The 10934-nt window shown below is 43.3% G+C and overlaps 1 protein-coding gene across 2 annotated transcripts; it reads left to right on the plus strand.

Moving 5' to 3' along the window:
* Positions 1-410: 410 nt before the first annotated feature.
* Positions 411-10331, plus strand: pprc1 (PPARG related coactivator 1). 2 transcript variants are annotated; one of them, XM_027023573.3, is made up of 14 exons: positions 411-530; positions 848-942; positions 3160-3273; positions 3449-3598; positions 3933-5796; positions 5889-5942; positions 6743-6803; positions 7060-7127; positions 7522-8227; positions 8368-8574; positions 8925-9003; positions 9121-9242; positions 9355-9506; positions 9818-10331. In XM_027023573.3, the coding sequence occupies exons 2-14, from the start codon at positions 862-864 to the stop codon at positions 9916-9918; spliced, it is 3759 nt and encodes a 1252-aa protein (XP_026879374.2). In that variant the 5' UTR covers positions 411-530; positions 848-861; the 3' UTR covers positions 9919-10331. The 2 variants fall into 2 exon arrangements, with proteins under 2 accessions (XP_026879374.2, XP_026879373.2); XM_027023572.3 differs by lacking the exon at positions 411-530 and having other exon boundaries at positions 540-942.
* The last annotated feature ends 603 nt before the right edge of the window (positions 10332-10934 follow it).

A 10934-nucleotide genomic window follows, 5' to 3' on the forward strand; every position in this document is an offset into this window, starting at 1 on the left:
GAGGTAGGGCCAGATTCCATCTCCCTGGCTGAAGTCAGTTCAGTTGTTGGAAAGCTCCTTAATGGCAAGACACCAGGCATGGATGAGATCCACCAAGAATTGCTGAGTGCTCTGGATGTTGGGAGTTTGTTTGGGTGGCATGTCTCTACAATATCTTGTGGACCTTTGGATTAGCAAACTGGGGTGAGAGTCAAGAATTTTTTTGTTTAAAGAAAATTGACTGGAGAGTGGTGTGCAACAATAGAGGGCTCATACTTCTCAGCCTATCAGATATAGATGGATCACACTTCTCAGCCTATCAGCTATAGATGGATCACACTTCTCAGCCTATCAAGTATAGACGGATCACACTTCTCTCGACCAGATCACACGCCTATCTGGGAAAGTCCACGCCAGGGTACTGGAAAGGAGATTTCTCCTGGTTGACACCTGATTCTGGCAGGGGGACTGGGAAGTTGCATCAGTGCTATTTGCGGTCGTTTTCTCTCAGCATGTACTTCAGCGGTTTGCAGCTGAGTATGAAGCAGTGGGTACGCAGATCATTTATTTGTTTATTTTTATTTTTTTACGGGGATAGATAGATAAATAGACAGACAGATATGATATAGTAACGGATTATTTATTTTGACTAGATCTAAGACACACTTTACTACATGGGGTGGACAAGTACATTTAACACCTTGATTACTGAAGACATTTTTTTTTTACCTTCGTGTCTTTCAGTGTTTAAATCGCGGGCGCTATTTGGGGGTGGAGCTAAATTTCTGTGTCGTTTTGCCGGGAATGCAAATACCACGTGTCTCCAAGCCGGCTGGAAGTCACTGCAGTTTGATTCACATTTTTACAGAGAGGACTTGTAAGATGGCGGCACGGTGGGGAACGGGCGAGGAGATATTAAACGCCTGTAATATGGAGTATTTTTCAACGTCGAATATTGACGAGGTAAGGCTCACTTAGATTACATCGTTGTTAATTCTGCATAACCTTAGAAATGTTGTCATTCTTTGTTTCACTCATAGTTCAGAGTAAGTAAGTAGATGAAGCTGCATGGGAAACTGACACGTGGGTTATGATGGCAAGATGGTTCTTGCTGTACTCGATTCCAGATGTTCTCAGATGATCATGGTGTTATTTAAAGTAAAGGCTTTTGACTCCGGATTAAAGTTATTTATAAACGACCTCTTTTAGCTGGTTGCCACTAGCCCACTAACGTTATAGAGGGTTATAGCGTTTGGAAACGTTAGCCACATGTAACGTAGCTACCATGCTAGCTACATTCAGTTATTGAAACATCTTTACCAATTACTGTCAAGTTACTTTGTTTGCATGCTTTTTAACTTGCTTATCCTGATGGTATTGTCCAGTGATGTATTCATTTGTTCGATGGTTTACTCTAATAACACGTCAGGCTATAAATTAAGTATTGATTTGGAGTGGGGCAGTGTTTGCTGGATGTTTGCATAAGTAGCATGACTGGCTAGCAAAGCATACGAGATAAGGCCTGTTGGGCTGATGCATTATTACTATGCCTTTATGTTCATTTTGTATTAGTGCGACTAAACGTTCTCCCCCCCCCCCCCCCCCCCCCCCCGTATTAGTAGCTAGCTAGATAACTATTTGTTCATGTTTTTTTAGGGCTGACCTTTAAAGTTTCTTTACGATTTTAAATCACCCACTCCCACGTGGGTTTTAGAATGAAACACACTAGCGTTATGTGGTTTGTTTTTACTGTATATCTGCCTGATCGTTAAAGTTTTGAGTGAGACTTGATGTACAGTGTACCTGATATAATTTTAAGTTATGCATATAATGCATAGGACTGCATATTTTGAATATCATGACCAGTGATGTAGTTGATGCCAAGTGTTGATCTATAACGCGTGACGCCGCAGTGGCACTTACGAGCTTGCCAGTGCAGTACTTTCGTTTTGGTATGGTTACGTATGCTATGTGGAGGAATTATACATTTTGTTTATTTATACCAAGTTTCTTTCAATTCACAAGTCCGTCGCATGGCGCTTGAATTGGTCAGTGCTGCTAGGCTATTTTATTTTTTATTTTATTTTTTTAACGCAGCTATTGATGTAGATGTTGTTTTTGAATTTGGAATTAAAAATAGTATACCTAGATTAAGTGTTCCTGTGCTGCACGAGACGCAGATCGTGTTAGTATCGTTTATAATGGACCCAACAACTCCTCTAGTGAGGGTGTTGTACGGAACACGTGTCTGTGGGTCCGGCCGGCGAGCTCCCCGTACTTTGCCCAGTAATGCAGTGCGGCAGAATGACGCGAGGTAGTGTGCACGTGGATGAAATGGAGGTTCCTCTCCTTTGCTAACGCGCGAGGCCACTTGGCACTTTCACAAGTACCGCCGTGCACAATGCGTGCAGATTCCAAGCTATGAGTCCGGGGCTTATTCCGGTTTGGGGTGTGTCCTTTTTTTTCTTGCCTTAAGAATAAACATTAGAACGTATTCAAGGCTACACATGTTTTAGGGATTGTCATGTAAAGTTCACAAACTATGGCGTTATGGTTTTGATGCTAAGATTAATCATTTAACGATTTGGGTTTGTGGGTTGTTGGGGTTTTTTTTTTATAACGACGCCTGTGGCAGCCATAGAATTGGCATGAATCACAATTGTTCATTCGAGCCAGATGATCAAAGGGTGGTTTAGCACTTGGTTTCAGCAGTGATGGCTTCATATGCAAGTTAAGACTGAGGTGACAAATTTGCAAGTATAGAGAGCGATCAGCTGCTTGCTACCCAGCGATTAGCTGCTACCCAGCTTGCTCATGTCCATCCTTTCAGAGAAAGCACTTGCAATGCCACACCTGAAAATACTGCTGAAATGTAAAATAATAATAATAATAATAGCTAAAATGCTGGCTTGTGACTCAAGTCTCTATTGCTTCTATTATCAATACCTTCATTTATGTTTGTTTTTCTTGTAGATAATCAAGAATACTGCAGACACTAACACATTACAGACTGTTATATATATATAGCATAGTTATAATCAAGTTGTTTTACATATTTTATTTCTTTTTTAAGTAATTGTTTTTGGCTCCAGTTGGTCATCTCCTTTTGAAATGATCCTTGTGTGAGGGCTTGATTATTGGTCTTAAATTAAATTAAACCTGTCTCTCCTCTTCCACCAGGGTGAAATACTCCAGAATGGTCTATGCAACCTGCAGCACCATGGTCTGGACAATGCATTTGAGGCCTGTTTGGATTCATGCATTCTTTCCATTTTTGACTCCCCAAATGAAACGGTAATTACATGTTTCAGGTTGTTTGGGGGTTTTTTTGGGAGGGGGGTGTAAACATGCCACAACTGAATTTATAGTGTGTGTGTAAAGTTTAGTTGTTCATCAAAACAGCCTCTGTTTGAAGATGATATTTGAGCCAAATCCTTTTTTAAAACTTGGTTTTTATTCTCTTTCTCAGGGTAACTGTGATATTGAAGAAAGTGAGGCAACACTACTCATGGCTCTCACTGAAACGCTTGACAGTGTAGATGACGAGAACCTTTCTCCTTTTGACACTCTACCCGACAGTGAGATTTTCCAAAGCCAGAAGGCCCATGAGCACTTCTTGGTATGCAGCTCTACCTGACCTGTCTGAATTCTTTCTGTCCCTTGCTGTTTACGCTTACTTTTCATAGTTAGTCTACTCGTGTGTAAAAACCTTCTAAGCAGCTGAAATGCAAAAAATAAGAAATAATCATAACCCTATACCATATTTATATTATTTTAGATAAATCTTCTCATACCATTTACACCCACTGACAATAAATTGCAAATGCACTTGCCTGCTAGCTTATGTTGTCCACCATCTACAACACAACAAATTGCGGTGTCTGTTATTTTTTTCATGTTAGTCATTAGCCAATGCTTAGCACTTAAGTGGTTGGTGTTTTTGTACCTTGCAGATAAGTGACAGTGCAGAAGATGATGCTACTTTTTCCAAGCACACACAAGATTTGGGTACAACATCTCTGGATGAATTGGACTGGTGCCTTCCAATATCCTTGGAGAAGGATGGGGAGAACATGTCTGTAACTCTCGGTGACTTGGTCAAGCACATGCACCCATACTCCATGACTTTGTGTTTGGAGGGAGAGGATCAGCTTCTGGCCAGGGAAGGAATTGTGCTTGAGGTGGTGGATGGGGGAGAACATGGGGAGCCCATTCTGGCCATCCCTGACCTGAGCTTCCCATTCCCTCTGCTTAGTGGAGACATTGCAGATGGAGAACAAGGGGTCCCAGGGAGCAGTTTGCAAAGTGCTGAGTTTAAACCAGATGACATCCCAGCAGAGGTGGCCTCCTCCAAAGATTCGGTAGTCAAGACTGACAAACCTGAGATTGAGGGAGTTACAAAGCAGGAAAAATCTTTTCAAAAATGTCAGTTGAACAGGAAAAAGAAACTGAAAGCCAAAGAAGCCCAACCTGTTGACAGAAGAGTTTTGAGGAGTGCATCATCTAAAAAGGTAGTAGAGGAACCCATTAAGGCATCTACAGAAGAGCAAAAGAAGAAGAAAAGGGTGACATTTGCACCTGTTCTCACTGAGCTGTGTAAAGCTGAAGGTTCATCAGCGGCGAAAAAACCCGAGGCACATGCTACAGAGGGGAGCCCTTCCTCCACTTCAGTAACCCCCACACCCACGTATATTACCCAAGCCAGTCGCGAATGTGACCTGCTCATTCAGGATGAAATCACAGAATCAAAGAATTTAGATGTAACAAAACCCATACTAGCTGCAGAACCTCTTGAAAAAGAGCAGGGTTGGGCAGAGGTACAGTCAAATGAAGCCAAACCAAAAACGCTAAGTTTAGAGCAGTATCGCCTTCTTCGTCAGCAGAAGAAACTGTGTTCTCTGGAGAAAACTAGGGACCACAGCACTAAATGGCCCACATTGGCAGAAGCACCTAGAGAGCTCCCTCTAATTCCCTGCTTATCTGTCCCAAGCCCCCGAGACCCACGTTGCACTGCTCCCACTCCTGTGAAGAAGGAGCCTGCCCCTGAAATTATGACAACCTGGCAGCCAAGAGGCCCAGCGGTCCCCCCAACTCCTGAGGCTTTACTGATCCCACCAGCTTCAATACTGTCTTCCTCTAGAAAACCAGCACCTCCTAAATCGGCCCCTCAGTCTCCCTCTAAACCTACACACAATTCGGCCCCGAGCCCTTCAATACAGCTTAACCCCCAGAAACTACCTGTTCTAACATGTGTGTCAAACAACACTATTAATAATAAAGTCTCCCAGACTGCTAAGCGGATCCCAGCTGAAAATGCTGTGTGTCTACCAGTGGCCTCTGCAACTGGAGCTCCTCAGAGTATGCATACAGCCAGGCATGCAGAGTGTTTACAAGATGCCACTTCATTTGGTCAGGTCAGCATAGCGACTCCACCGGAAGCTCCATTTAGGATTCAGGATATACCCGGGCCAGAAGCTGAGACTGCAATGACCACTAGAGACACTACAAACATTCATATCTCCAAGGATGCGAGCATTGGGCCAGAAGAAGCTGTCTGCCTAAAGAAAGTAGCGGTGCATGATGTAGAAGCTCCTGTGCCTGAATCAGCGAAGCCCAGCCTGCTGGTCAGATGTGCCAGGCCTGCTGCAGACTCCCAGCACCATGTTGCCCCCGTAGCTGCTCAGTCTTTCATCGCATCAGGTCCTGTTCAGGCCAGAATTGTGAAGCTGGCGGAGCAGATGAGGATGGCCTCTGCTCCAGTTCCCAAAACGCAGAGTCCTGTCGCAAAGCTAGTGAAGTCCTTAGCCCCTGAAATTGGTAGGTGTGACTCCTGCGTGTAGGGAGGGGAGGGATGTTATTCCCTCTGCTGTGATGCTGACTGAGAGATGATCCCTGTCTTCCGCTTTCAGGTATTGAAGCCACTGACCTCGCCAGCCTCTTGGAACAATTTGAGGAGACTCAGCGTAAGTGATATTTGGTGTTTCACTTTTTTCCCCGTTTTTCTCCCAACTTTGGTGGGTCTGCATGCCAGTTTCCACCCACCAGCTAGCAAGATCTCCTGTCATATGACAACTGCCAGTTGTGGAGGGTGTGGCAAGCAGGTGCTGACTGTTGAGCGCAAGTGCACACGGGGTGTAGTTATTTATACATGTATACATGGAGAAGGAGCGACCATTTTCAGGTTTTGTGCCCCTGAGAGAAGGCGTGGTGTGGCTGTGAGATGGGGGATAGGCCTCTTTAAGAGAACCTCCTGAATGGCTGGAACAGCTGTTATGTAATTATGCTCGCTGTGCAGCTGGAATTCTGCCCCGTTAGCAAATCCATTTTAACTCTGCGTGTGCTGCTTTTGTCTGGGTGAGGGTGCCAGCAGAGATTGTGTTTCTGTGTGTGTCCACTTGCGTCCACGTGCATACATGGTTGCTTGTGCTTTTTTTGTTGTTGTTGTTGCCATCAAAGTGTCTGCATCTAGCAGCTCCAAGGAGAATTATGACAGTGCAACATACAGTGCAGCTTGCCTTTTAGTGAAAATCAATAATACCATGTTCTTTAAGAAGCCTCGTTTACACAGGATTGGCAGTGTTCCAGCAGGTTACTGAGTCTGATTACAGCATTCATGGCGAGTCCATTTATTTTACTTAAAAATGACTCTGCTTTAACGTACTGGTGGTGTTAAGTCATCACTCAGAAGGAAGAGAGCAGGTCACCTTGTGTAGATCATCCTGCTCTGATCCTGGTCATTCATCAGCTTCCATTTCCTTTCCAGCCAAAGAGGAGCACACTGTGTCGGAGGTCTGTGGTAGAGTAGCTGCTGTAGGAAACTCCAGGTGAGCACACGAGTTACCCTACAGCCCCAGCGCTGCTCTCACACCAGGCATCCTCTGGGTGACGTTTTTGGTTTTTTTTGTTTTTTTTTTACCAAGACCTACCGAGAAAGGAGTAGCCAAAATGCCTTCGAGCTCCAGAGGTGGACGACACTGACTAATTCAGTCTATCCAACATTTTGCAAGTGGAATCGTTTCATGCCATTGTCAGATAGTTATGTACTGCTTTTTAATACCATATCTGTGGCTTACTTTGCAGTACAGAGGAGCAGGCTGAGTCCAAGGCCCTCAAGAAAGCTTACAGTCCTGACCTGGGCAGCACTGCAGGTATACACAATCAGCATGCACAATCAGCTGGCTGGAACATCTGTGATCAGAAACTCAGATCGAGGTTTTCTGTCCCATTTGTTTTTGCTATGGCAAATTTTAGGTATAGGCATTTTTGTAGAATCATGTTGACCTTTGCTGGAGGTTTACTTGCTTCACTTGCATGATTGTGATCTTTGGCAATTTTGCTATGATACAGAAAATATAAACAAGCAATAGTAGGTGCCAGTGTGATTTTTGAATAGCTCTTCTTCCATCAAGTTTAGCTTAAATAAATATAATAAATACATTAAGAAAATATTATATTTATTTATTAAAGAAACACAACCACATACACGTTTATGCTACATAAACTGTCCCTAAAGCAAACATTTCCCCCCCTTGTACTTAATAGGTCTTACTCCACCAGCCACACCTCCTCATCAGATGTGGAAGCCATTGGCCCCAGTTGCATTATTAGGAAAACCAAAGAAATCTGAAGTGCCCAAATTAACTCCAGGCAAGGTCATTACAATAGAGCCTCGGCCCTTACCTGCAAGCAAGCTGCAGAACAGGGCTCCCACTTCCTCTGTTACCCTGGGGCGAACCCAGCCATTTTCTCTAGACCACGACTACTGCCTCCTTCCTAAGGAATCCCCCAAGAATGAGCTGAGCAGTCGCTGGAGCATCAAACAACAACCTAGCGCCATCATCAAGGCTGTTGTGCTGCCCTCTACCAACAAGACACCTCAGCAGAGTGCCTCCAAGCTCCCTCCAACCCCTGCCACTGCAGGAAGCCTGGAGAAAAACCCCAAGCCCAGTCATCCTCTTGAACCTAGGAGTCAGTGTGAGCAGAAACCCTTGACGACAAGAACAATCACACTGACTCCAGATGCTTCACCAGACCGGCTGGATTCTGAGGGTTCTTTGCAGGATGAGGGCAGCGGCATACACCAGAGATTCCAAAGATACTCCGAACGCTCCCCCAGCCCATGCTGCCACAAGAGAGGCCGCTCCCAGAGAACATACAGGAAACGTGTGTGTAGCAGCTCTGGGTCCAGATCCAGCAGCTCTGGATCCTCCAGGTCCAGGTCACGCTCCCCCTCACCATCCAGGAAAAGGTTGGCTACATTTGAACTGTGTGGCAAATAAGCTGTTTCACTACCAGTTATTTCGAATTGATTATGCTTTTAGCTTTACATGCAAAGTCTTTGAGCTCTTGTCTCTTTTTTGTAGTCAAGAGTTTTTCCTGTTCTCACAGGTGTAGGTCTGGTCACTCAGGCAGCAGTTCCACGTCACCTTCTAGATATCGCTCCTGCTCCCCGTTGCCTTCCCCTCCGCGCCAGCGCAGGTCATCATATTCCAGCTCTGGGTCCTGGAGTCGTAGCCGATCCAGGTCCCGGTCCCGGTCCAGATCCCGGTCTCGATCTCCTGCACACAGACCTCGACAATGGAACATGCATTGCAGGTTAAAAACAAAACAAACCACAACATTATTATACAGCGCATGCATGTATCATTACTCATTGCTTTTAAGCTGCAGAGGGAATAGTTATCAAAATGCCCTTGCAGTCAGCCAAGGAGGAAATGGTACAAAACTTGCACTTATATTTGCACTATGCAAGCTACATTGCTGCATGTCTATTCTGAAGTATAATTGGTTCTATTCAAATAAAGCATGAAGTAGCAGCCCAGTAATCATAAAATGATTTTTTTTTTTTTATGCTGAGATTGCAAAGGTGATTTGACCTTCTATAATCTCAGTGAACTGAAATGACACCATAGCACACATTTACTAATTTGCTTTTTCTATAATAGCCCTAGCCATAGGTCGTATTACCACTATGATTCAAGAGATCATAATGAGGATATCAGACGACGCAAGGAGAAGGCTATCGTGAGTAGATGTTCAATTCTAATCATAGCAGGAGGACAATATATACTGTCGTGTCTCGGTTAAAAATATCGGCTATGGCGCAACCTTCAGAGTCTCTAATAAGAACATTGATTTCAGGAGGAGCGAAGAGTCGTTTATGTCGGACGCGTTCACGGAGGCATGACCCGTAAGGAGCTGAGGGAACGCTTCTCCTTCTTCGGAGAGATTGAGGAATGTACTGTGCACTTCAGAGAGCATGGGTAAGGACACTAAGCACTCACTGCCTTCCATCCTGCTTTCTACAACAAATTCATCTGCTTGCCTTTGCTAACACTTGGAAGTTGAACTCGGGTGTCAAACCTTCTGCTGTAGTGACAACTATGGCTTCGTCACGTACTACAACAAAAAGAATGCATTTGACGCCATTGAGAATGGGGGCAAGCTGCGGCAGCCGAACGAGCTCCCGTTCGACCTGTGCTTTGGGGGCAGAAGGCAGTTTTGCAGGACCAGTTATGCTGATCTAGGTGAGTTGGGCTTTATAGTGTGACTGTCAGTGGACAGTTTAGTTTATGAAAAACTTGATAATGGAATAGTGTCAAGTTATGAATTTGTACCTGAGATTGCCCTTTTTTTTTTTTTTTTTTGACTGCAAAAGATAGAGCTTGCATTTATTTATTTATAAGCTGATCTTATTTTGTAAACTATACAAGAAGTCCCTTTTAAAAAAATCTTTTTTTTTTTACTTTTTTTTTTACTTTTACCCATTTTTCACTTAAACTATGCCTTTTATATGCGGCTATAGTCTTTGGAAGCAATATCCTCTGTTTTCTTTCAGATTCAAATCGAGATTTTGATCCAGTCACTGCAAAGGGCAGGTTTGATGCACTAGACTTTGACACTTTACTTAAGCAGGCTCAGAGGAGCCTTAAAAGGTAACAATGAGGAACAGGGACATGGAGAATGGATGCGGAACAGGGATACGGAGGACGGATGAATTACCTCAGTGCTACAGGATGACGCACACTCCTTCCGATGCTGCCATTCAATTAATGTCTTTTGGTTGTTTTTTGGGGGGGAGGGGTTTCCATTAGTGGTTTTGTTTCTGCAAGCTTACACCTTCAATTGAATGAAGATTTGTATTAAAAATTAAAAGAGGAAAAAAATAATACAGTAAAGCAATGTATTGAAAAGTAAGTTTTTAAAGGGAGGTTTATTTAAATGTTTAACTTTAAAATGTTGTATACATTTTAAGAACTAAAAAAAGTAAGTTGAACAACCTCAGTGTTCTGAGAATAGATTTACATTACTGCAAATGTATTTCAACCTAAATAAACCTTTAATGTATTTTACTGGTGTTGCTATATTTTCCTATCAGTCTATACTATGTCTATTAATATATGTCTTGTGCCTAGATGTTGGGTAGTTCTCAAGGAACCTACTTGGAGAAATAAGATTAGATTATAACTGACCATAACTCACAGTTTATCATATGCACAAAATATTCAGTGAAGTCATATATTGAAATGCTTTGGTGAGGGGATTTTCTGTAATTTGTCTATGGCTGTGCTACACAAGAATGATGGGCTCTGTACATATTACTATATATACAGAATTTCAGATATATTGCTATATACAATTAAATATGACCACTATAATATGAATAAAAAATAAATGCAGGACCATGGCATCAATAACAATGTGTAAACAAATTCCATAAGGTGATGGGTATTGTAGCACTGACAGTAATGTAGCTACAGTGTAGAAGCGTAAATACTGGGAACAAGACTGAGTAGCTGGCAGTACCAAAGTTACAGTGGGGATTAGGGAACGACCTACAGCTGTTTGAGTGATAGGCTCTAGATAGAAACTTACCAAGTCTGCTAGACCTGGATGCTGTGGTACTGCCTACTAGAATACAGCCTCGTGAACACATCATTAGAAGGTGCATGCAG

The sequence above is a fragment of the Electrophorus electricus genome, chromosome 12, assembly GCF_041902795.1.
Source record: "Electrophorus electricus isolate QZ-2024a chromosome 12, ASM4190279v1, whole genome shotgun sequence".
NCBI lineage: Eukaryota > Metazoa > Chordata > Actinopteri > Gymnotiformes > Gymnotidae > Electrophorus > Electrophorus electricus.

What these genes read in the sequence shown, in the direction of transcription:
- pprc1 (XM_027023572.3), top strand. Translation starts at nt 784, where the DNA reads ATGCAAATACCACGTGTCTCCAAGCCGGCTGGAAGTCACTGCAGTTTG. An exon ending in CAATGGAACATGCATTGCAG is followed by an intron (nt 8,575 to 8,924) that starts GTTAAAAACAAA and finishes TTTCTATAATAG; the next exon opens with CCCTAGCCATAGGTCGTATT. An exon ending in GTGCACTTCAGAGAGCATGG is followed by an intron (nt 9,243 to 9,354) that starts GTAAGGACACTA and finishes CTTCTGCTGTAG; the next exon opens with TGACAACTATGGCTTCGTCA.